This window comes from Adelges cooleyi, unplaced genomic scaffold, assembly GCF_023614345.1.
Source record: "Adelges cooleyi isolate 19-005CV unplaced genomic scaffold, UGA_ACOO_1.1 ACOO_flye_CR_arks_rails_tigmint_CR_PRNA_574, whole genome shotgun sequence".
Lineage (NCBI taxonomy): Eukaryota > Metazoa > Arthropoda > Insecta > Hemiptera > Adelgidae > Adelges > Adelges cooleyi.
The window spans coordinates 8,932,137-8,959,188 of NW_026096268.1; the positions used below are offsets into that span (position 1 = coordinate 8,932,137).

The 27,052-nt window shown below is 33.1% G+C and overlaps 1 protein-coding gene across 2 annotated transcripts; it reads right to left on the minus strand.

The window, feature by feature from the left end:
* Positions 1 to 956: 956 nt before the first annotated feature.
* LOC126843358 (uncharacterized) lies at positions 957 to 17,700 on the minus strand. 2 transcript variants are annotated; one of them, XM_050580816.1, is made up of 6 exons: positions 17,534 to 17,700; positions 6,430 to 6,543; positions 4,304 to 5,728; positions 3,641 to 4,058; positions 1,577 to 1,660; positions 957 to 1,481 (listed from the first exon to the last, which is right to left on the minus strand). In XM_050580816.1, the coding sequence occupies exons 2-6, from the start codon at positions 6,534 to 6,536 to the stop codon at positions 1,407 to 1,409; spliced, it is 2,109 nt and encodes a 702-aa protein (XP_050436773.1). In that variant the 5' UTR covers positions 6,537 to 6,543; positions 17,534 to 17,700; the 3' UTR covers positions 957 to 1,406. The 2 variants fall into 2 exon arrangements, with proteins under 2 accessions (XP_050436773.1, XP_050436774.1); XM_050580817.1 differs by lacking the exon at positions 17,534 to 17,700 and adding an exon at positions 8,475 to 8,845.
* Between the last annotated feature and the right edge of the window lie 9,352 nt (positions 17,701 to 27,052).

Consider the following 27,052-nt stretch of genomic DNA (forward strand, 5'->3'; position numbering starts at 1 on the left):
TGGGTTCAGCAATTTTGAAGATAACGTGGGTCCATACACAAAAATAAAAACAAACCTTTGTGAAAACAATATATTTTCAGGTCCGCATCGAAGTTTTATCAAATATAGTTTAAAAATATATACTTATACTTTGCTTTGTATAGGTTATACATTTATCTATTTGGCGGTCGTTGGTGGTGACATCTTTAAACGCAGTAGATGATTACAAATTTTGTTTCAACCGATCAAAACCAGACACGGGCAAAACGGATTACAATCCGTAATCTTTTGCAAAGTGATTACGAATTACATTTACATCTTTAAATCCTACTGGATTAAGGATTATTTAATCCAGAAATCCGGTATTGATATCAGCCGTGATGTTCGAAACAACGGTTATTGCTTTTGAATTCAATTTGACATAAAACATTTTAGCGTCACTAAATCGGTCATGTTTGATAAGAGACAGCTGATAAGGAATCAGTGATAAAAGATAAGATTAATGGTGTGGAAGGTTAGGTTAGGTTTATAATATAATTAATTTCGCCTTTAAGGTTGATGTTAAACGTCAAGCTTGATCAGGCAAGTCTCATAAGTCGGTGAATTTTTGTAAGCAACATTATAAAATTGTGTACCCAACATTTAAATGTGTATTTCCTTTTCGGTGGAAAGTTGATTTATATATAAATGTTCATACTTTTTTTTTAAGTCTTCCTTTACATTTTGTTTTTCACACAATCCAATATTTGTAATATGCATACAACATGTTTCTACTCTAAACTTTCCTCTTCCGGTCGAATGAATTTTTTCGTTTTCTCTTATTTCGTCGAGTTTTTTTTTAGAAATTCATATTTTCATGTCCAACAATAGTTCTATAGTAAAAGTAACAAAAAAGCCAGGTTCAACGAGGAAAGGAAAAAGGTCGGGCAAGAGTAAGTAAAGGTAATTAATAATTAAATGCAACTCGCTCGGTAAAAGCAGTCTTCAAATTAATATTATTATGAATCAAAATAAATACATTACTATATTATTACTATTATTATTATTTACAATAAATTACAATTTCAACGTTATTTGTACTCCAAGACCAGAACGTCTGTAGCCGGTGAACAAAAAAAAACAGAATATATATTGAAAACGTACCTGTGAATTCGACTAGAAATAATTTAACAGTCTGTAACAAATAACAATTTTGCGACCACTTGTAAAATGAAATTAACTAACATACATAATATGATTACTAATAACATCAATTAAATAATAAACTCTCTAAAACTTATTATTATGAATGTTTTTTCGTCTGTCGTTTTTTTGTACATTTATCACATGCTTTTTCATTCTTTAGATCTATTATGCTTATTTATAAATAAATATACATATATAATTTATGATACATAATATGCAACAACTTAGGTCGGCAAATCCGTTTAGGCACTTTGTTGTTGTTTCACCTTCTGCAGTTGTTCGCATTTGTGAATATGGTTTTCGTACCAATCAACCCTCTGAAAAACAATCACAAACCATACGATTCGTTAGTACAAAAACTTCACCGACCTCATTAGGTAAGTACGATAAAGTTAAGCTTTGCAGCACTCACTTGACAGTTGTGCGAGCAATATTTCACCGACGTGCACGTGCTGCACATGATGGTCGCCACTTCATTGCAGTTCTTGGTGAAACACTGAAAAAAAAACGAATTATAAATTTAGAAAAGGAAAGTACAGGCGATTGTAATTTTCGACTTCGATGAGAAGCTTGGGTCATGACTCGGATCAATGTATTCGTGAAGCAAGCCTGTAGATCAGAAATCAGATCTGTCCTCATAGATTGAATCATCGTATCGTCTACTTAAGGTAACACCTAACCTAACCCTTTGGAGAATTTGATTGGAACGGAATTCACTGAGCATATACGACGTTTTTGCCATCATCGTTGATCTAATCCAAGTCGTTTGTCGCATTACTAGAAATAACTCTTTACAAGAAACCTAACCCCAATCTTCCAATTGACAACACTTGCAAGAGAAGGAATGGATATCGCAAACATAAGGCTATGACGACCAATAGACAAGGTTTGACATTGACCACATTGACGAGGACAATCAAAAATAAAGTCCCCAAAAGCATTACATAGAACACGAGAGCAAAGTACTATCACACAAAATTGAACCAATGCTTGATGTACGATTATCCAATATCTGCTTATGATTACACCACTATGTCAGGAGCAACCTTGAGAAGGCCAGCCAAAAACTTTAAGCCAGGGGTGTGAGAAAATACCTGTCAATTGATTTTTTTTTTATTAGCTATTGGAGCAAATTAATGATTCTGATTGACACATTTTGCTAATGAATGAATTGTTTTAAGACATGTCAAAAATAATGATAATGACTCATGATTTGTCATGGACACAAATGTACTACTTTCAGTGAAATACCCCTAATACTACTGTTCTAAATTGTTTAACGTTATAACGTAAACCAAAGTATAGGCTAATAACCCCTTAGTCATCGTACTGAGTCAACTCATGTGCTCGACGACGATGCTTTGATGATTATTAGCAACCTTGAACGAGTTGAAAGCGTAAAGTAATTCCAGACGATGAGACACAGTGAATCTCGAAAGGATTAGTAGAAGCTATCTGTTATTTATGTCCACTTGAAGTTTGTTAAGAGATAGCACTGAGAGTACTCTTACGTAACGAAACGAGGATGATAACGGCGTGCATCCATCAAGTGTCAAACACGAAATCAAAAGAATGCAAGTGCTTCTCAACGCAAACGCTTATTCCTATAAATTGCATCTCAATGTAAAAGAGGTATGGATCCAACTTGACTAACAAATCTGTCATTACAAATCAACATAACTTAATCTACTAAACCGCCCATCTTGATGATCTTTCGCAAGTTCATCATGACCCTCCTTTGACGTCACGCATTTGATTGACCCTTGATAATTATCAGAAATCGCTCGAATGTCAAGACGAACTAGTCGCAAGAGTCTGGGGTCAGAAAAAATAAACGGATAGCGTTGAACTAGATTCACTCTAAGGCTTTGATGGTTGACCAGAAAGCGGACATAGCTTATTCCCTGACCCAAAATTTAGCGGGAAGCCACTTACAACATGACCGATTTTGGTTGGATGAAAGGAAGTTTGGGATGTTCATAGGTAAGGCGAACCCTTTTTGCAACCACGGATCTTGGAGAAATACCGAAAGAGTTACTTGAGGGCTACAACAGTTGATTGTTGACATTTTCCGATAACTTAGAGGAGTTTGACCATTTTCGGATCCATTGACTATTTATGTCTAGTTAGTCCACGATTCGGAGCGAATGCAGTATTCATGGCCAGTGGAATCGTGGCAATAGCTCCGAAGATGATGGATCCTAACCGAAACGTCAACATGACAACATGAATAGATCCGAAAATGATCAAACCAATAGTTCAATCCGTGAAAGTTTTAACACGTTTAAAGCTTTGAGGAGGGTCGGAGGATCTATACCTATGTCCCAGGTCAAAGGTTTTTCGTTTGGAAAATGATCCCGAGATCCTTCAATGGCTTACATATGAAAAGTGATACCTCTTTAATGAAAGGGCATTGACAGTTGCCAATGAGTTCTCAATGCATAAATGCGAAATGTCATGTAAATCTTTCACTCACCTTTGTAGGCCCTTCGGTAGGCTTTTGCATTTGCTGGGCGAGCACGATACCGTTGGTTTTGCCTTGAGCCGTCGTCAAGGTTCTCACGTGACTTCTGAACACCTGATACTGTTTGTTGCCGACCACAATGGTGGCGGCCTCGCGGTTGGTGGCGTTAATAGGTTTGACGGTGTGATTTTTCGGGTTATACGCCACAAACTTGCCGGACACAAGTGTGCCGCTTGCGACCGAAGTCGGAGCAGCGACGGTCAGTTTGGTCGCAGACTGTACGGGAACCGTCACATCGGAAACATTCGTGAGCGTATTCGAGAAAGTCTCGTAGAACGTGTTCAACGGAGCGATTGCGTGCAAAGCCGTATCGACGCTAGTACTGACGATGACACGCGGAGTCTTGTAATCATTCGCCATAGCCAAAGGTCTGAAAAGAATTTAAAAAAAAAAGGTTAATTTAAAGAGAGTAGAAAAATCTATGTTTCACCCCATGAAGGAAAGATATTGAATCATGAATTTGACTACTACTGAACCCCTCCAGTTCCTTCAATTTATTTTCTCCTTTCCCATTCCTTCTCCTCCTATCTCCTCACTTACACTATCTTCTTTCTCGCATCACAAAAAAACAAGGTTAGGTTAGGTCGACGATAAATAAAGCTGAGAGACACTTACTGGTAAGTTCCGTTGGGTGCTTTTGTGATTACCCAGTGTTTGACCATATTATCATTGCCAACTTTGGGGATTTCGGCTGGCACGGTAGGAGTCGCATGGTTATTAGTCGTTGTAGTGGTGGTGGTCGTCATGGGCGATGCAAACCGCTTGTTGGGCTCCACCAATTTGGAATGTTCGCGAACGTTTTTCGAAGCTTCTTCTAGCAACGTCGCCAGCACATCGGCGCTGGTGTCGCTGGTGACCGCTTCGATGACTTTTTGAAAATCCTTGGTGTCCATGGTAGATATGAAGAACAGCGCCAAACGGTCCATGATATCGGGACACGTTTCTCGGCTGTCCTCGATCAGGCTGATCAGTTCGATACAGTCCGGCCGGAACGATTTCGACCGGAACATGGTGAACACTTTCCGGTGCTCCAGATTGCAACTCCTCAGGCTGTTCCACAACAGCAGCACCAGGTTCTTGAAAATGCTGCCTTTCTTAAATTTCGGCTGGTCAAGCACTCGGAGCACGGTCAGGATGCTCAGGAAGAACATTTGGAACGTGCAGTCAAAGTCGTCGGCGCTGATTTTCGAAACCACGTCGACGAAATGGAGCTTCAGGTGGGTCTCTAGCACCTGCTTGTGTTTCTCGTGTATTCTGTTGGCGTCGCAGCGTTCTTTGAGTTTCTCGGCTTCGCTTCTCTTTTTGAACGACTCGTCCATTCGGAATTTGTGGTGTTTGTTTGACAGCGAGATGATGTTCAGTATGTTGGCGATAATGACAATAGTGTCTTGCACGTGTTTGGTAAAGTACTTGCAGTAGATTTTCACCACGTCGCTAAGCTCCAAATTCCATCTTGTCGAAGGCGGTTCGTTGGGTGTCGAGAGGTCGGACTTTATGTAGGTAGGTCTTAAAGGCGGAACACCATTGACAATGGCCGCTCCTGCTGGATTTATGCCAAGGTCGCCAAACACTATGTAGAACCTCTCCAACATCGTTTCGGTCATCATCGAACGCAAATCTCGAATCCAAATCTTGCCGACCAAACCGTCGGTGTGGTTTGGCGACGACTGTTCAACTTTGTCGGCGTCTTTAGGTAAGTTATCATCGACTGATGACGAGTTATGATGGTTATTAATCGACGCCGTTATTTCCGACACCTCTTTTTCGCTAGTTCCGCCGTTTCCATATTGGGCGTGGTTTTCTAATTCTGCTTCGTTAGCACTATAAGGCGACGATGGGTCGTCAGAAGATTCGTCGACTATGCGACTGTAAAGAGTAGACTTGAATTTCGATTTAAACGTATCGCTTTCGCCCTCACGCGATAACACTAGCTTCAGTACATCTTTTCCTTTGTCGTTGAATTTTTGCTTTTTAGCACAAGGTTCGTCTGATTCGTCGATATCCCGAGGGGGCGTTTCAACCTTTTTGGTTTTCAAATTGCTAAAAAAAATATACATATATATGAAAATACAAAATTTCACAGTTGTACCTATTTACAGTCATTGCTTCGAGATTTTAGTACTGCCCGATTAATCTGAATTCTAAGAAAATATCGAATGAATCTTGTTCAAGTTTTCAAATAGATAGCTAATAGTTATTGATGACTTTAAAAAATTTGTACATTTTTGTCAATTGATATTTAATCCTTTACATAATCAAAAATTTACTTGGATAAAAATAAATAAACAATTTTTGTCTCGTAATGACGTTGTTCGTGGTTCTATTTTCGAATAATGCAAATAAAAATCTAACAATTGTTATTAGTTAGGTAATTTTCACCGAAAGTGGTACATTTGTTTATATTATCACTATTTTTGGCATGTCTCAAAATCTGTCTATTTAGGTTGTGTCAGGTCAAAAAAATGTACATTAATATACTTGAATAACTCAACTAAAAATATAAAATAGTAGCCATTTTCTCATACTGCTGGTTTGTACCAAAGTTTAATGTAAACATACATAGTCGAATAAAAACGACATTGGAATAAGATTATATTTCAGTACTGAAAGTCACCACTTTTTCTCAAACGACCCAGTTACTGTTTAAATACTCGATAAAGTTTTATCATTGAATTATACCATATTACATTTTGAGTAACATCATTTTTATTACATTTTTTTATTCAATAAAAGCTACTTACGCTATGAGTTGAGCGATTTGTTCGCTATTCAAATTCTCTACTTGAACAAAGACTCTTTGAGTAGCCTTGTACATCAAGCGGTCGACCTCCTTCTTGGACCACCCCATCTTGTATCTGCAACGTGAACAAGTAGAATTTTATTTTATTATAAAGAAGAACGACTTTTTTCTATGCGCGACTTTTTTTGAATCGTATGTTCGAACATATTTTTTCTTGTAAACATATATACTATGGATTGAAACGTTAGTCAACAAACGTACAATAGCATTATACAATTATTGGTTTAATGTAAATGATAATAGTACTGGTGTCATACAACTGAACAGTGTGCACAAGAACTACATTTTGTTTTACTTAGCACCGTGTCTGTTTTATCTATTAAAACAGAATATTGTAGAAACATTATTTAACTATCTCGCGTGACACAACAAGATTTTACACGTACAACGTTAAGAAAAATAACTGGTTCAAATGAGAGTTCATTAGTGATGAATTCGTTTCTAATAATACCTATCCCATATTAAATAGTACAATTTAACACACATGAACACAATTACATAGACGATTACGTCCTAACCAGAATTATTATTATTGTAGTTTACAATTATTCACCTTTGGTCAATTTGTAACAAATACTAACTATACAAAATAAAATACATCAAACTCTTCATCAAGTGGAACGACCTGCCTTATAGTATCTTTTTTTTTGCTCGACGGTAGTGAGTGAATGCCGCCTTACAGGATTGTACGACTGGTTTATGGAACTAATAACAAAATTAAAGAAATACGGCATACACCTTGATCACATAGAGTGATCACTGAACTCTTCTTACTAACTTACCTCATCAAACTTAAAATTTCGGTTAATAAAATAAGTGAAGTAGGGAGCGCTAAGTACCCGCCGAGATTAGGTTAGGTTAAGTAGTTATTTAATTAAGGTGGGACAAATTTGAATTCAATAGAAAATTGGACTTTTTGACCGATTTTCAAAACTGTTCGGGGAAACGTTTTCTTTTAGAAAAACGACCAAAATGTCTCACTGCTTTTCCAGATTTCCTAAATAAGTAACAACGCAGCAGCACGTTGCTGACTCACACTTTTAATCGCCCCAATGAAAACCCGTGTGTATTTTGGACACCCCTGGTTCCTAGTTTACTTAAAAACGCCTGCTTATAGGCACTCCTTTTATTTTTGGATTACCCATTAGTTTATAATATTGTTATATTATTAATACGGTAAAAACCAAAAATTCATTTATGAAAATAGTGTTATCAGTTGTTCTATACTACGATAATTGGTATAAATAAATGTGTTTTCGCTACTTGTGTTATCGTTTATTGTTAATTATCACCACGATTTAAGGTAATATTATTCTGTCGTGATTTCACATGTAAAATATGAGAACAGGTTGTCAATTTTTTTTTTTGTGTGTTACTCTCTTGTGTGTTAATACTTGTCGTGTCAATGCGAAATATTACTCTATGTATTGTGGCATAGAGTAATATAGAGCGACCGTTCCGCCTGAAGGTAGTGTGACCACCAACAAAAATCGAAATATATTTTATACTATAAACATACTAAATAAAAAAAGTATAAAAAAAAAAATTTGATCATCGAGTACCTTTAAACAAATATTTATCGGTAAATAAAATTTAAAAAACTAACATGTATATATATAATTGCATAACTGACAACATAAAACAGGTAACCCGTTTTACAATTTATTTGACGGTATTTATATCGTTGAAAACATTGGCACTGCAAAATATCTACAGTTTTCTTCAATGTCGAGTTAATTTAATTTTCACTTTAAAAAAAATCAGTATATATTTTGGAAACCCCTGTAGAAATTATCTACCGTTTGATGAGCTTTAATTTGTTAACATTGGTAAGATATAAAACGGTCGTTCTACAAGTTACTCGTCAGATGATGATGGTCGAACATACCGTGTTTTCAAACGTAGAGTTAATTTTATTTTAAACTTAAGAAAAAAAATTGTACATTTTGGAAACCCCTGTTTAATAAAAAAAACAAATACCCGTACCTGTTTCAGCTGCGTAGCCGACACTGTAACGTGTAAGACTTCACAAAACGTTTTATAACGCGGTTAGTGATCGAACACCACGGTAACAACCGTACCCTAGGGCGAAACCGATTGTGAAGCTAGTGCGCGGCATTTTGGAAACCACTGTTTTGTAAATAGAGTACAGATATTACTACAGCGCGGTACACACTGCACGGTCGGCGTGCACGGAGAAAATGGCGCGTGACCGAGCGCAATCCGTTATAGGACCCGGCGCAGCGGTGAAACGGCGGAGAAACCCGGCAACGTCGCAGCGCTATTGATTCGAGGGCTTCAATAATAACGTGCCGTCTCGACCAACAGCAGCAGCAACAGCAACAGCAGCTGGCATGGTCGACACGGCTCGGACCGACCCCACAACAACGCAGTCAACGCGTGACACAACAACGAGGTAGCCGAACGAACGGGGCCCGGCCGGTGAGGGAAGGGGTAACGACACAGCGGCGGCGGCGGCGGTACGTTGTAGATGTTTTTTTTTTTACACGGCGACGGCGGCCGACCTGTCTCGACCGGTGCCAACCGTGTGGTTATAACTAACTGCGTCGATACGACCACTATATTAATCATATTAATAATTGTACAATCGAATAATAATATCATAGACACATCGATTGCTGCCTATCAATCGTCAATTCATTGGCGCGATTTCAATGGTGTTTGTTGCACTCAAAACTTTACAAGTGAAAATAAGATCATTCAGTGTCAATATAAATCTTTCACCAAAAAAATTAAATCTATAAAAATGTTTAGTCTTTTTGGGCTGTTTTATGCGTATGATGCATATGTTGTCTAGCAACCCCCGAACAATAAAATATAATTTGAATTTTGAAATAGCTATAATATTGTTATATATTTCAGAAATAAAATACAATTTACACAGTAATATTATTATCTTTACCGGAGCAGCAACCGTTTCGTGTTAATTAAAAAAGGCGAGTATAAAAATTATTATATAATAATATAAAGAAAACGATGGCTAAAAAAATGTATTGAAAAAAAAATAATGATAAAAAATTTGATGAAATGAGATAAAATGAAAAGAGTTGTTTGATAATAATATACTATGTATAGACTTTGCATAAAACTATGATATTATTATACTCGTGTAGTATATTTATTATGTTGTGTAAAGAACAAAGCTGTGGCAAAATTGATTTCCGTCTATTTTGTATTATATTATTACATGTTGTATAATATCTGGTGTGCGTTGAGTAGACAGAAAATAAACCATTGAATTCTTGACCGTTCGCCCCGGCCAGGAGCCCTATGTTTTTTTAAGATGAACTCGGAAGAAAGGTTTCAAACAATAATTCAGATATTTATTTTATATATATATTAATTTTTTTTTTTATTGATTAAAAAAACCCTAGGCAGCAAAGATTATTGGGTCACATTAGATTAGATCTACGTATGTACAATATAATATATATAATAAACTTTTCATTAAGAAAACTAATACATTAAACACACAACGGTTTTTTTTTCTATAAATAATTACTTGTAAATCTGATGGTGTTATATTGATTTTAAGTGTAGGGTAGTTTTAGGCAGTGTAATGTTTTCATCATGGTATTGTGTAGAATATCGCGACTTGTTTACTTATTTATAACCTAGAATTACTCACCTTTAACCCTCTAAGTTTTGCTTGGTTCGTGAGTTTGTTTATATTAAATTAAATACGTTATTGCAACAATAACAAGGAAAATACTAGATTTTATTATTGTTATTAATTTGCATATTGCTAGACAACCGTTTAGAAACACTATGTTGTTGTTCGATTCTATTGGAATTGTCCTATGTGTATATTATTCTATAATGTTATGAACCAAACCTATTCTGTACAAGTTATTTTGTTCTAAGTGTTTATGGAGGAATGGATGAGGACTTCGTACCACTATTAAAAAAATCTTAATTTATCTTTCGGATTATCGTAGCAATGCCCTTGACAGCAATTTTTTATTTATGTATATCATTTATATATGTGCTAAACATAGCCACACAAGATGCGTTTCACTCGGCTGTTCCACGGTGGGGGTTTTGGTGCAACAAATTATTAAATCTTACATCACGAACATGGGTAGTCTATATGTTAATAGGTAACTATAGGTCAAACTCTACTTAAATAATTTAAGCATTAGTTAGCGCAAACGGGGCTGTCACAGTGTCTTTAGATAGTTGGAGTAAAAACACTGATAAAAATTAACACGGGGAAAATACTTATCGCACAAAAACGAAGCGGCAAATATTTTAAACCTGCTATAATGATGATAAATTATTACTTTTGGTTGTGTATAGATATAATTTAATATGAATATAGCAGGTATCTAGAACATGGTCGCCACGTTTTTGTTTACATTTAAACTGTCCAAGACTTGGTTGAAAACAAAACACGCCGTTTAGGAAATACCCAACAGCTTCTGAGATCGACACCGAAATAGGCTATCGAATAAAAACAATTTTACTTACTACAACGTTGTCAAGACGTTTTCTAGTGCACCGTTGCCGAGAAAGTGACTAGACCGCATGCGTCGCGCGTTTGGTATTTAGTTGGCAAAAAAAAAATTAAAAGGTCATTTCAAATGAAAATAAGTGGCATAGAAAAACGTTACAAAACGATAACCGTTGCGAGCATGGAAAAAAAAATCGGTTAGCCGAGATAGAACATCAAAGTTAGCCGAGGAGGAAACCTTGACTGGTCCAAGGTCTAACCGAGTTGTTGTTTTTATTTGCAAAAATTGTTTGTACACGAACACGTCATCCCAGAATAAGAAAAAAAACAGAAACTGCTGTACTATAATTGATTAAAAAAAAAAACCTAGTACAGTCTAGATCAATATAGCATAAACCAAGTACAGTATTAACCAAATATAGCACAAACCAAGTACAGTGTTAACCAGTACATTCCAAACTAGTATAGTTAAAACCTACAGTATCAATTTGTGCCTTAACCAGCAGGTACAGTTCCAAACATTGTGAAAAATTATGTTTCAAAACGATTCTTATCTCTATTTCTTTTGCATTTAACGTCGGCTGGCGGTCTTACCCATGTTCAAGCCTCTGTTCTTTTTTGTATTTTGTAGGTTAAAGCGAAAACTAATAAGAATCATTGACAATGACGCGTTACTGTGTGTGTGTGTGTGTGTGTGTGTTTCTTGGACAGCAAACAACTCACAGTGTACGTACAACGCCGTCAGCGAAACGTCCCCTTCTAGTCGTCTAACATATATACATACAGGTACACTCGGTATTGTATTGTATTATAGTATAATTCTTATTGCACGTTGTGTGTATGACCAAGACGACGACGAATTTTATTTGCCAAAATGTGTTTTGTTTCCCGAAGTTGATTTCGGGAACGTTAATATAATATTACCAAACAATGACCATATTATTGTATTGTTTAAAATTTTATAATTACCGAACAACCAAAACATTATTATTTTTATAAATTTTAAATTAGAATTCCATAATAAAAAAAAATGTACACCTAAAAAAATGCTTTTTGTAGATTGTAGACAAATTTTGAATGTCGACAAAAACCATCGTAAAGACATTGATTTGCTTAAAATTGTATTTTTAGTTTTGGAGGGTGGACACAGATGGATGTAACAACCTCCTAGTTTTATTTAGTATAAATATTAAATCCTTCTTGAATTTAACACAGAAGGAAATTTTCTATTAGGGTGGATACACGATTAGGGATGATCGTCCGACTAGACTAATCATTTTTTACCAAATGGCTGATAACTATTGATTCATTCACACATTAACATCAATTTCGATAATTTAATAGTCAATGTGAAATTTGCCTTTTTTTTGTAGAGGGGGTGATTTTTTCGCAAAAATTGAATAAAAAAAAAAAAATTCCACCCCTTTTGTGGAAGAGGGTTTTTTTGGGGGGGTTTTCAACTAGTGTTGCATCTAAACAATATCCCATACGAATTTTTTAAATAAATACAAAACAAAATTATACAAACACAGATTTTCAGCAGCCGGTAGTGTTATTATGCCAGACAACTAGGCGAATTCAATATTATAGGTTTTGTTTAAATGCATACACCTACATTATACTGCTATCGCATTAACTAACTAAATCGGTTAATATTATTAATCACTTGAACTGTATACGTACGTATAGCATCACCACTGCAAAGGTTAGCCTTATTATAAAATATTGCAATGTTAATCTTTTAACGGACTGATCAGATGTGTAAAAAATGGGACGACGTTATTGTCATAAGTCGCCAAGGTCTCAAGAATAAAAAAAAAAAAAAAAAAAAATGTGGAAAACAAAATGGAAAAAAGACTTTAATGTCGGCCAATTCTAGTCTGAAAAGTAAAAAACGTTGATTCGTATTTCGAAAAATATGTTTTGAGCGGCGGTATCTTAAAACCTCGAGTTTCAATTTGTTTTTCAGAAAGTTGCCAACAATAAAAGCCTAACTAAACAATACGCACAGGAACACCTGAATAATTTCAAAAAAACAACGGCGATATGGGAAAAACAGATTCAATTTTCATGTACATTTTACATGAAACGTATTTTGTTTTCGTTTACAAACAACACACGATCGGCGCAGTTTATTTCTGAAAAACAATTTTTTTTTCAAATCAAAACACGAGAGTAAAATACAAATTTTTATGAAACAAATTTGGAGTTAGCAAGCAAAATATTGTAATTTCCATAAACGCGCCATACGTTTAATTACAATTTCAACTAAATATATAATTACTATTTTTATGCTGGAATTAAATAAATTACAATGTTAGTTTCGATAACTAACCGAGCATTATATACTTTGTATTTTTTTACTACTGAAATGAACGGATTTTGGCGTAAAAAAAGAATAATTATTTACAAAAACATGCTTAATATACAAACTGATGAAAAACAATAGATAAAATATGAAAATTGTTTACACGTTTAACGTACCTATTCATAGCGTATAATATCGTCGTTGTTTGTTCCCACTTTCAGTTTATTCCAGGAAAAAAATTTGCAAATGTAATTTTTTTTTAACACAATATGTAGTCGTAATATTCTTTTTGACACCGTCGCGATGATTAACAAAAAACCGGTTAAAACACAATTCCCATTACAGACCATTATTTTTGAATATTTTATTTTTTACAGGTATAAAATAACCTGCAAACCAAGCGACCGATAGCTGCGAGACCCCACTATACTCGATGCCCTCCGTCCTGTACATTTGCTATAATAATCATTACCATAAGGTAGACCACTGTGCACATTTTGGGAGGGAAACTATAACAAACAAAAAAGGGCTCCCAGTAAAGAAGGTACCACCTTTTTCAACCGCTATAACGATAAAATACTACAAGTCGACAGTCTTGGGTGTTTTAATGACAATCTTACAACGTGTGACAAGTTTTAGTTTTCAAAATTACAATCCTTAAGCCACACTCGACTTGTGGTTTAACTAATAGTGTCTACTATATACTCATAGACAAAATCGACCAACTATATACACAGACTAAGACTTAGTCGTTGTGTCTAAGTACTTACATCGTTCAATTTTCATTTGATTAATAGTATTTTATATGAATAATAAATAAAAAATAATTTAACTAGTCACTGAATAAATAAAGACTGAACTAATAATCAAAGTGAGACTATAATGACTACAATATATTCGATTTGCTTTACTAAAAGCGTTTACATTTAATTGTATGCAAATACGGCAAGGTTAGTTTGGTTAAATAAATAATGACTAAACGGTTAATTAAAGACAATGACTTATAATTGTCTGAAAAATTATTCAAATGAACTGTAAATGCAAAATAATGTACATAGCAAGGTTATGTTATGTTAAATATTAACCAAGCGATAAATTTAAATAGTCTGATAACCATTTTACAAACAAACTGTAAGTAAATATAGTAAGATTTAATCTAATCTTACCGAACCTTACCTCTTTTATTAAGTAAAATATATAAATACAATTAGAACGTAATGTAAATTAAATACAATTTTGACCGATTTGGTTTATACCGGAATTTAGTCGGTAGTTGAACAGAGATTACTAGTCCGTTAACAATGGTTAATGGTAATCACTAAAGACATGATTTCGACGAGAAAACGCCAGTTCATGTCGTTTCAAGGTTAGTTTACACAATCTGTTGTACTGCGCAAATATCATGTCGAACGCCAAAATGGCTAACCCACAAACAGACGTTTACCACCTACATAATAAATAAATGAACATCATAGAAGTATATAATATAAAAAAAAATGTACGGACAAGGTTCAAGAAGTATAATGCATGAAAAGTACATACACGTGGACTGGTTTTTATGATAATATGCGATACCACCAACACGAACAGTCTAAAGTGTTCATATTTTATTAAGTGATGAGATATTTCACCTAAAATTTATGGTTGCAAAAATTTAAAACAATCTCATCCTCAAAGTCACTAAGCAACCAACGCTAAAATTTTCTTAACACCACATATCAGGATTATTTTATTTCTGTATCGTTAATTTTTTTTTTTTACAATTTAAAACTTTAACCTTTACACCTTTTGGACCCATTTAAAAAAAGAGTGATAAATCGCATAATATTTTACACTAAAACAGTGGTTCCCAAAGTGTGGGCTACGGCGTCTTTACAGGGGCGCCACCACGGAATATTATCTGGTCTAAAAATAATTCTGAAATTTTATTCATGCTTCGACTTGGAGGAGGGTGCTTTAAGAAAACCTGAGATCAAAAAAGGCACAGCGTTAAAAAAAAACTTTGGGAACCACTGCACTATAAAAAAAAATTTTTCTGAACTGACGAATGTAAAATGGTATTATCGCTGCTTAGCGTATTATGTTTCCTTATTATTGTTATAAAAAACACGGTGTACAAATATATAATATTATCGTTATGAATGCTTAGAGATAAATGTCACCAGTGACGACCTTGGTGACGCAGTAGACAGTCAACAACGTCAAAATTGTTTAGATAAACACATTTAATACACCTTAACTGCAACTGTAAAAATGAATAAAATGTGTGGATAACATGATACACAATTGTTTGTTACTCAAAAAAATAGGCATTAAACTTTCATTAATTTTTGACAGTACTTTATCATGTATCACGTGAAACGAGTGTCCACCTCCCAAAAAAATAATAAAATAAAATAAAAACAGAAAGCTTAGCGAAAGTGGTGTTCCTAAGACCTTAGTAAATTTAAACTTTCGACTAGAAATATTATTGATAGATTAATCAAAAACTTAAATAAATAAATTTTAAAGTTGCATTCGCAAAACCTGACGCAATTCATTCGAAAAATTTGCCCACTTGAGTAAACAAACTAAACAAATAAATGGCAGATGATGGCACAAGTAATGCGTGAAAGTATCCTATGAACAGGCGTTGAATTTATATTTTAGAACGATTTTACATTATGTTTCTGATTTATTGCGTTGAGGAATCAGGGAAATAACGAGAGAAAGTAGCGTTACTATGACCTACTTTCATCTACAACACAAAAAAACATACCTACTTGAAATATATTTTTATATTGACCAAACGTCATTACTGCACAACAGTAAGTAAGTATAGTTCATAACTCCTGAAATCGTTGCTAGATAGCGCTACAATGCATTCAATATGGCCGCCACGATAACGTTTACTTTCAGAAAATGGTGACATTGTTGCATAAAAAGACTCGATTACAAATTCGAAACACCAATATTTCCAACAACACACAAACAGTACCTACATATTTAATCTAAATTTAAGATAAAAGAATTTTAATGGTCTTAACGAATTATAATATATTATCAAATTCGAATCCTAATACTAAACTATAAAGCCCCACTAACGCAGTGAAGGCATCGCCCCAACAGCGTTGTCAAGATTTTAAACAAATGAAATGATCTGACGTCGTACGAATTGGGGGTTTGTAAACACAATTATTAGACTTATTTTCTTTACAATCCTCAGAGTGGTTATGACTTATAGAAATGGTCAACCCGCTTTTTGCATAATCGGCATTTTCTAGCACTCGGCTAACTTATAGAGGGCGCTGTAATACTGTTAACACATATATATGAGAAAACCTGCAAACATTACGTGTAACAACAACAACAGGTCTTTGGTGAAAACAAATATGTTGGCAACACTGGTCCCAATATTGTTTACGGATCATACTGCGGTACAATGTTTTTTTTAATTAAAAAAAAATAAGCTAAGTAAATAAGCTATTTTGAACTAGACACGTCATACGTTAAGATTACATGGTTTTATTTTTGTTGTGTTTCGATTGGCAACACTGTAATTACCTGTTTTTTTGTGTTCAAAAGTCAAAGAGAACAATTACTCGAAAAACAAGGTGGGAGGACCGGTTTTATCAGAAACGATTATAGTTAAGTTTTTATGCGCTATTCGTAGACGGGGTAAGGTAAGGGTTTGGTTTGGATGAATTCGATTGAATTGGGTTTATCTATGTGGACAATTATATTGTAATATTTATGAACACGGTTGTGCGCATGTGCATCAGTAGCGCATTCTGGCGGCGAAACAGTGAACTACATCACGCACGTGGTAGTATAAGTAATCTATAAATAGCAATGTAATCACCTAAAATGTGAAAAAACCAAAACCCTTCACATAATAATACGAGTCTAAATAAGAAATTATTGTTTCACAACTGAGCATCACTGAATTTATTCGTTACATATGCCATCTGGTTTCAACTAAACTGTGATGTAATATTAAAGAAGTAGATCGATTCCGACACGATGACGTAATGCGTTTTTATTTGTTTATTATTTTTTTTTTTAGTCGTGTAAGCAAAAAGAATAAAAGACACGGTCGGGGGAAGAGCGGAAAGAAACAAAACAAAAATGGCGGCGACGGCGGATGTGCGCAGACTCGCCATACGTCGCTCGGCGCGTGCGCCGCGCCGCGGCGTTTGAAAAACCGGTAAACAACAATAATAATAATAATAATAATAATAATAGCGATAATAATATTATGTTAACAACAACAACAACACATACCTTCAGCTGTGTAGTAACAAATCGTCGTCGGCCGTGCGAGTGATAAATAAAACTCGGTTGCAATAATAATAATATGTTTTTGTCGTGACACAAAATCGGTTGCTGGCGGCCGTGTGGGCGCAGCGTCGTCGGTTGGCAACGCGCGGACAAACGTACACACCGGTGCGGTGTCCGAACTGACAATGTCGCGGTTACGGTCGGGCCGGCGCGGAGTAGGGGTTAACCGTCGGCGGCGTCGCCGTTCACCGCCGCCGTTGCGGGAGCGCGCTACGGTCTACCGGCTCGGATGAGACGGCGGCCGACGACGGCGGCGCGGCGGCAACACCGTAATAGCTGCTGTTGAGCAGCTGCTGATGCGACCATTCAACTGAGTATATTTTATTATACTAATTAGACCTAAATACCTCTAGTCCTATCCTAAATCGCGATGCAGCCATTTTGAGTCTGTTGGTTTTACTCATGGAACAAAAACCAAATTCATTTCACACTAAAAAATCACTGTCGTACAATATTATTACATTATATATTTTTTGAATGTAGCGGGGCTTTTCTATTAAATTTAATATAATACAATTTAAATTTAATATAATATGTACAATAATTATTACCGCAGATATATATATATTAACCTAGCTCGGCGGTCATATTATTATGCAGTGTTGTCAATGTTTTATTGTATACAGATATAATTTATTATGATTATAGCATAATTGGAACATGGCCGTCACTTTTTTGCTTACAATGATAAGTGACCCTTCTGCTTTAATCTATTCTGTGCCTTATACATATAGTAATATACCTTATATCTGGTTACCACCACGGATTAGATATAAAACTAATAAAAGATAAAAACTGATCTTGCCACGATGCAATATTGGTAACATAGTATTATAATGTTGACATTGGCCACACTGCATAATATGGTCGCCGCCGGGCTTAATTTGTTTGCCAACACGTCTAAATACATAGTCGGCTATCTAGACTATTATTATAATACTATATTATATCTGCGCAATTTTTAAAAAAAAGGTTTGTGATGGCAATTGATTTGTCCGTTCAAATTCGTGTAGATGCTTTCCAATACAACCGAAGTCGTGTTGGCATGCGCGTTCCATGTTTTTCAGACAGTGGCTGCGACCAGAGCCGTTGCGGGCCACACGGACCACGTGACGTCATGCGCGCGCCAACAACGGCAACGCCGCCAACGTTACACAAACAAACACACACACACACATTGGTTCGCCGTTGCTGCGGAAAAACCAGAACATAAAAGGTATAGTATTATTATTATTGATTTATCCAGAAAACTATATTTATACGTTTCTATACCTAAGCGTCCATTATTTATATTATATTATATTTTATTTGTATTATAATATAAATAAAACATACCTTCCGCCGGAGGTTTTTTGCTGTCAACCCGGATCACACGATTATGTTCAGAAAAACTTTCTAAACCAGGGGTTACTAAAATAGGATATATTTTTTATTTTTATTTTAAAATTTGTTTTTTTTGTTAACACTAATTTTAATACAATTTGTAAACATTAAAAGTATTAATAAAAACATAATAAATTCACCATTTGTAAAATTAACGCTATGGTACATATTGTAAACTAAATAATGACAAACTGTTTTATACAATTTTTTTTAACCTTTAAAATGTTAGCTATTGTTATCAAAATAATACATTGTACGTGTTTAACTAAATAAATCAATTATCTGTTCAAGTAAACCCTCAATGAGTTTTCTATAATTTATCATAGTGAACCTGGAGATATTAACAGTGCCAGGTTGTTGTTTTAATATATTAGCATGATTTATTTTATGATTTGTGTGTGTGTTGTAGAGAACTTGTATGTTTACTTATTTACTCTACTCGCGCTCTCAGTAAGTATATCTAAAAATAATTATGACTATAATATATAATTATATAAATTCACAAAAAGTTTTTTTTTTATTTATTATATTTTAATTGTTTCAACATAACCTTGTTTTTACAATAAATAAATTAATAAGTTACATAATTAGGTAGGCATAATAGAGTAATAAAATAATTTATAATTATTTTAATTTAGCAAATTATGCAAAAAGTTTAATTGGGTAAGAAAAATATACACGTATGATAATTAACACTGAAAACGATTCCGCCTAATCATACCATCAGTCATGAGACATTAGAAAAAAACTTATGACCGAACACTAAAATTGAAATAACCATTTTTTTTATTATTTACAATATTCAACGTATTTAATTTTTTAAACTTTACTTTTATTTACTTTTTTGCTTATTTCAAAACGGTTCGCTACATGACCAGGGTTACCAACTATTTAATTTGAAAAATTAGGATTTTTTTTCAATAAGAGAAATTTCTGTTTTAGTTTTTAAGTTCATATCAAGGAATCTGGTGGTTGGCATGATAGCGGGATAGAAATCGTCGGCAATAGGATGCCGACTGCATTCATATAGTCTACAGTCAGTTTTAGTGAAAGTTGCTAATTATATTATAATAATTTTCGCACCTCGAAACTGGTTATACGGCGTGTGACGGTGACCGAATACAGTAACTAATATTGCAATAGAGTCTGTATTGCCCAGTTCAAGAACAAGGAATTAAAATATTATCACCCTAGGTATTTCATAATATTATGAAATAGTATATTAGAAAAATATCGTTCTCGTTAAGTGGCCACACTGCTGTTAGCCTTTTAATACAAACGCAAAAGAAAAAAGAAGATAAATCGGTAATTACTTAGTGCTCCGGGCAAAACGCGTACCGCATAATCTTTGATCTAAAATCGGTATGGTTGGCAACCCTTGCTATATCTTATCATATGTGTAATTATCATCGTTTCGGTAAAATTATATTATATCGATTGTCGTCAGTAAGAATAAAATAGAAATTGTACAAAAAAAATAACAAAATTCTGCCGTCTACCGATTTTGGTAACACACTATAACCTCACACGATTGGTCAAACTTGGCAACATCGCGTTGCCGTTGGTTACATGCCACAACGCACACCCAGAATCCGCAGATGTATTTAAGGATTTAGCCCCTTAGGTCTTAATCATTTTTACCGCCCCCCTCCCCCCAAGATGTAAATCAATACTTTATTTAGAAAAACAAGCAATAGCACAGCAACTAAATTGAATTTCTATTATAATCAACTGGTTATAGTCGTCCAATGGACGATGTAAAATTATGATAAGCCGACTTTAATTATTGGAATATATTTTTAAGTCAACATTTCAAGTTCATAATTAAAGTAAATGAAAATTATAAATTATCAATAATAAAAGTAAACTGCGTGATCAACATTTTACACATATAAAAAATTCAATCTGAAATACATTGTCGTAACCAATTGCAGTATAACTATTATTGTAGGTATAATTTAATGGCAACATTAATTTAAGTACATAATAATATAGTAATTTGATATTTTTTACTCGAGCGATAAACGTAAAACAACTCCATAAATTGTTTTTCGTTTTTTTTACCTCGTGTGCAAAATTTAACGTTTTAGCGCTCACAATTTTTTTTTAGTCTGAACGGGAGAGAACAAAAGGTAGCTTGCAGGCGCACAGATCACAGATGTATACACTATACACTAAACACACATACACGACTTAAATAAAACAAAGAATATTGAACATCTTAAGAAAATAAATAATAAAAAACATATAAAAAAAACTGATCCGGCGAAATCTCGCTGATTACTCGACGATAGACAAACGGCTCTGGCCGCCGGGAAAGGTCCACAAAGGGGTGATCAGGGTGTTTTCGACACCGTTAGATAATATAATAAATAAAAGAAATATACCCCCCCAAAAAAATAGCTCAAACGCCAGAAAAAGCCTCACAGTGACGATAATGTGCTTAAAATTGTATTTGCAGCATTGGGACGGTTACGATTAGTGTTGATGTCTGTAATGATTTGTTGCCTTTGTTACTTGTTTTGCATGTATCTTAATTAACATCATTTTTTTTTTTTTTTTTTAAATATACAATCTGCACTTAGGTAATTCGTACAACAAGCATATGTTATGAATGGTTACAATGAAACATATAAAAATGAACAGATCACCGTCGATGAAATTTGCAACATAATAAAAATGTTTTTTTTTCGGTTTAATACAAGATACTTGTTGTCTATTTATTTACATAACAACTAAAAAAACATCAATGTAAAAACAATTTACCTTTTCAATTCCGCATCGCAGCTAAAATACTACAAAAACAGTCGACTGCGTCTTAACAGTATTTTTTGAACACAAGGAAAAAATACTTGGTTGATCCAACTTAGATTATAGTTACTTTATTAACCATAATTTTTTAACACAATACATTTCTAGTTGAAATATCTAAATAAATAGTTTGCCCAAATTAAAATTTAGTTGACCGAACTAAATATCTAGCTGCTTTAACTAGAAATTTAGTTGGCCCAACTAAACCTTTAGTTATTCCAAATAGAAATTTGATGTGTCCTTACCTAACTACCAGCTTGAAATGGAATTATTAATACTTTATTTTGATAGAAGTACAATATTCTTCGGGGTTCTTTCATTGTAAGGCACTCTTTACATGGTAACGTAATCATTTTATTAGTTTGAAAAATTAGCGCTTTACGTTCAATGGATCACACTTATAGGTGCAATTTCAATTTTTAATTTGGGGGGGCTGGAATTTTTTTTTTAAATATATATAATAGTAAATGTATTTTTGTACTTCAAAATTGTATGCATAACCTAATTTTTTTGGGGGGGCTAAGCCCACCCTAGCCCCCCCCCCGTATTTGCGCCTATGATTACACTGTACACACTTGATACATTATACATGATACTCGATGCATTAACAAAGATTTGTTAAGTACAAATTTAGGTTTAAATATTTATTTGTTAATTTGTAAACGAAATTAATTCTTCCGGCCATCTATTGAATGTACAAAAGTTGTAAATACAATTTTTTTTTGGGTTCAGTTTTTGAGTTTAAGGTTTAGGTTAGATTGATTAAATGTGTATACGCCATTATAGACAGGGTGCTCTTTGAGGATTTAACCACAAATATAGAGGTGATTTTTCCATGATGTTTGTTGGTGGGAGTCTCAAATAAAGAAATAATGATTAAAAAAATTAAAATAAACCTTTTATCGTTTAAAGTTCATGTTTTGCTAATACAATAAATAGACATAACAAAAAACATTTTTGTACTAATAATTAGGTTTTATTTAATCCAGATTGACGTATTTTTCGTCCAAAAATGTTAACGTTATTTTCAATTAAGCCAAGAGTATACGGGGTAATTTATTTTAAGAACTACACACTTCTATTCTCAAAAAATAATTCAAGTCTCAATTCTGGTATTTGTAATATTTTTTTTTTTACAAAACATAATTTCAAAATATTTAGCCATTTGTTAAAAAAATAATCAACTATTGAAAATCAAATAGCAACATAAACAATACAAATAGAGGTACCTATATAAAATAAGTTTTATTAAAATAACCGGTTGTCCGGACTGTTGTTAAGATTGTTCAGTTTTGAACAATTATTTTTATAATATTTTTTTTTGTTATCCGCACTTATACATACACACTCCCCCTCCAGTCTATTCTTTCAAATGTTAATGCCTAATGATTCCAACAACATAATTGTTCAATGCAAATGATTCGGGATTAAATAAGTGGTAAAAGTGTAAACCTATGAATTTAAAAAGTAAAAAAACAACTAAAAATTACTAACATTTGTCGTTTTAAAAAATGGTTATTATTTTTAGAGAAAGTGAGTGTACCGTGGTTGAGGAATGGCCTTGAGGATTGTTTTTGTAAATCTTTTCTGGTGGTAAAATTAACAACGTTATGAAGGGTAACTTTGCTCCTGTCCAAAATAAACCCCCTATTTAAGTAAGCAAACTTACAACTCAACAAAAATTTAAAACAACTATACAATACTATTTACGGTGTATCTGATAATTATTATTGCGTCTATCAAATAAAAATCAAACAATTATTACTATTTTTTTGTCGTCAAGATTTATGTGTCGTTTTCAAATATTTGTTTTTAAATATTTATCTGATTCGCAGCTGCATACGACTTGTTTGCCGTTGTAAGTACATTGCATTACGTGCATACACACCGTTGAACAGAGGTAGGTACGCACAATATTAATTTGGTCCAAGGGTAAGCTGAACCGTTGTAGATTTTACAAACGATTCGTTCATTGTCTGCTGCTTAATCGTACTTAACGTGTAAAAAAAAGATCTAGGAAAATAACGCAAACATTAGTGAATAATATGAAGTGTCATTGAATAAATAACACATAGGTACAGCACACGTCATGGCAAAGGTGGTTGAGGCCTGTTTTTTTGAAAAAAACATGTCGATTGACAATCTCAAGTGAAATTACCATTGAACTTATAGAAGATTCAAAAGAACAATTTTATAATATTATTTTATACATATATATTATATTAACATTTTTTTTTTATGATCCGGTCATTGGCCTTTGGCAACCATCGTGGATATTATGTGAAATTTTTTTTATTTGGAATTTCGACACAGTTGTTATTGTGTTCAAACGATCATTTACTGTCTCGTTTTCCCTTTTTTTTTTCAACAATCAAACACAATGTTCCAAAAAACCTGATTATTTACCTAAACCTTTTGACAGATCGTCCCGTCAAAAATTGTTCAAAGGTGATTCCGAAAACGTTAAAAAAATCATCAACAAATATTATTATAATTAAGGCAATTTATCCGGAGCGATATTTATACATACATTTATTAATATTCGATCGAGTCATGTGGGAAGATCTAGCGTTTATTTTTATAAAAAACATGGCCATTTTTTTGTTAGGATGATTTATAAGTTTTGATATTTGTCATGTGAGTTATACCGGCAATGTCTTCTAGTAAAACAACACAGAAATAAGGGATATTTCTATTTTTTCATTTGGCATGTATACTCAGGTGATAACTTTTGTAGAGTATTTTTTTAGAAGTTGTAACTTGTAAATAAATTATTTTCGAGTTTATCATTATTGTTTGAGCTGAAAAATATTATTAAAAAATTCTCGGTCTACGTTAAAATATTGTAAACACTACTTATAATAGGTGTTGCTTTACTTCCAAGTTCTCCCACTAAACCAACTAAATTGTGTCTCGAGTAAACATCATCAAGATATTACAGCTTTTTGCATAGACGAAAAACAAAAACAACAAAACTAAAACATACAACACGTTGTATTTAACGGAATGTATATTTTTACATACAAACTATTGTCGAACTTAAGCGCTTTAATAAAAATCAGAATAAAATAACACGGCTAAGATATTATTATTTAAAGCATTTTTAGTCCTGACCAATGTGTAGTATGACAAAAGCAAAATTTGCATAATATTATAATCGTTATTTTTCAAAGGCGATCAACTCTGTTCGAAAATACATTTTTTTTCAATAATATTGTTTTTTATTTATTTGACTTGTTGTTTTTTATAGCCAAGTTTTCGATAAAGTCAGAAGGAAGCTTAGGATTTTTTTTTTATTTATCAATAACTGTAAGCAGAAAAAAATATTAGTTTGTTTTCGATAACAAAAGCTTGTATGGAAAATAAAAGGTTGAACATTAGGCGATAACCTTATTTTTATGTAATAAAACCGTTTGTGTAAAATATTGTACTAAAAAAATATATAGAAACTTGTACAATTATAATAAAAATTATTGATTTGTATAACATAACCCAAGACAATCTATAGATAGAAAATATAAATATATATATATATATATATAATATGCTGAATACTGCTGAAATAAAATAAATGCCAATCTGTTATTTTTTGTTTTTATACAGTTTGTATTTTTAATTTATGAACAATGCGGTTTTTTGTATTATCATTAAACTGTATAATTAAATCGCGTGATATAAAATTAAGGTTTATCGTTGCATATTTTTTTACAACCAAAACAAAAAATTAAAAATAATATGATCTAGCTAAATGAATAAGGTCGAGGCATTATTCAAATGATTATTTAGTTATTTGCCTGAAACTATTCTATTAATAATATTCGAATGACGTCCAACTTTGCCAGGGCTTAAAGTGGGAAAAAATTACAGGGACTACTACTGTCTCCATATAGTTTTAAGCGTTCCATATATAATTGTATGTATAATGTCTAATGCATATAGTATATGTAATATAGAAACAGTGATTGTGTAACATACTCATCCCATTTTTATCCCTGAATAATGTTCAAATTTGTAATTTATTTCATAAAAAATTTAAACCACAAATAATACAACATTTTTAAGAATAACTCGTGTTTTATACAAATTTAACATTTTGAAAGAGAATATTTTTTCTTATAACATTAAGTTGTAAGTAGTTGTTGTCTTTTAAGAAAACTAAAAAAATCACCCAGGCAAAAAATATATACATCATAAAAATGTAGTGTTTTTAATGCTTTAAATTGTACAAGAAAAAATTCAAATTCTACGCATGGTGAGGTGAGCATACTTAAAAAATCATACATTCACACTTTACCTAAATATATATATATGTTATCACTTATGGGCTAATCGAATACCCATTTATCACAGTATAGCCATTTACAATAACTAATAAAATCAATTATTTTTACACATATATTAGATAGTCCATAATTTGTATTAAATACATTTGATAAAAGTAAAGTAACAATTGATAAAAAAATAAAAACCAAGATTCAATCTCAACGGAATTCTGAATTATATTGATTAATGTTTAGTTATAATTGGAGCGGTACGGTGTACCTTACGAATAATTTGTTAAAGGGGACGCTTTTTAACCACTATTAGAGGTAGAGGGACTGAGTCTTTGCGTATAACAACTTCCCCAATTTGTATTTGTTTTAAATAGATAACTAAAATAAATAATTAATATTTATTCGATATACTATTATTAAAGACATATAATGAAATAATCTTATCTGCTGTTTAAAACAGCAGATCCTAACCCTGGGATAACCTTGTAAAATAAAATTATCTATAATTATACCCACTCTATTCGAGAAGTTAGAATTAATAAATGTTTGTGTATATTTCATCAGTCAATTCAATATTATAAAATTTAAAATCCGACGTTAGCATAAAGATCACTCTGTATTTGTGGATATGTTCTTTTTTATTATAATTTATAACTAATCATGTATTAATAAGTATTAAACCTCTCTTATTTTTTTATTACGAGGTCAGCATACCGGTTTTGACGATAATATGAACATGGTATATATTTCAACTAAACCAGTTTGAAATTGTTTATTTTCAATCCTGAGGATTGAACTGTGTAAAATAATGATTTAATAAAAAATAATATTACCTTTTGCCTTTCTAAGTGACTCTCGAGTATTTACAAAAACAAGTCGAATGGACCGCACATTTTACTTACAGGGCACAACAATAGTTTTAACGAAAAGGGAACATTAGTCAATCACCTATCTATTGACATAAATAATAATAAATGTGACGATCCAAGGAAAT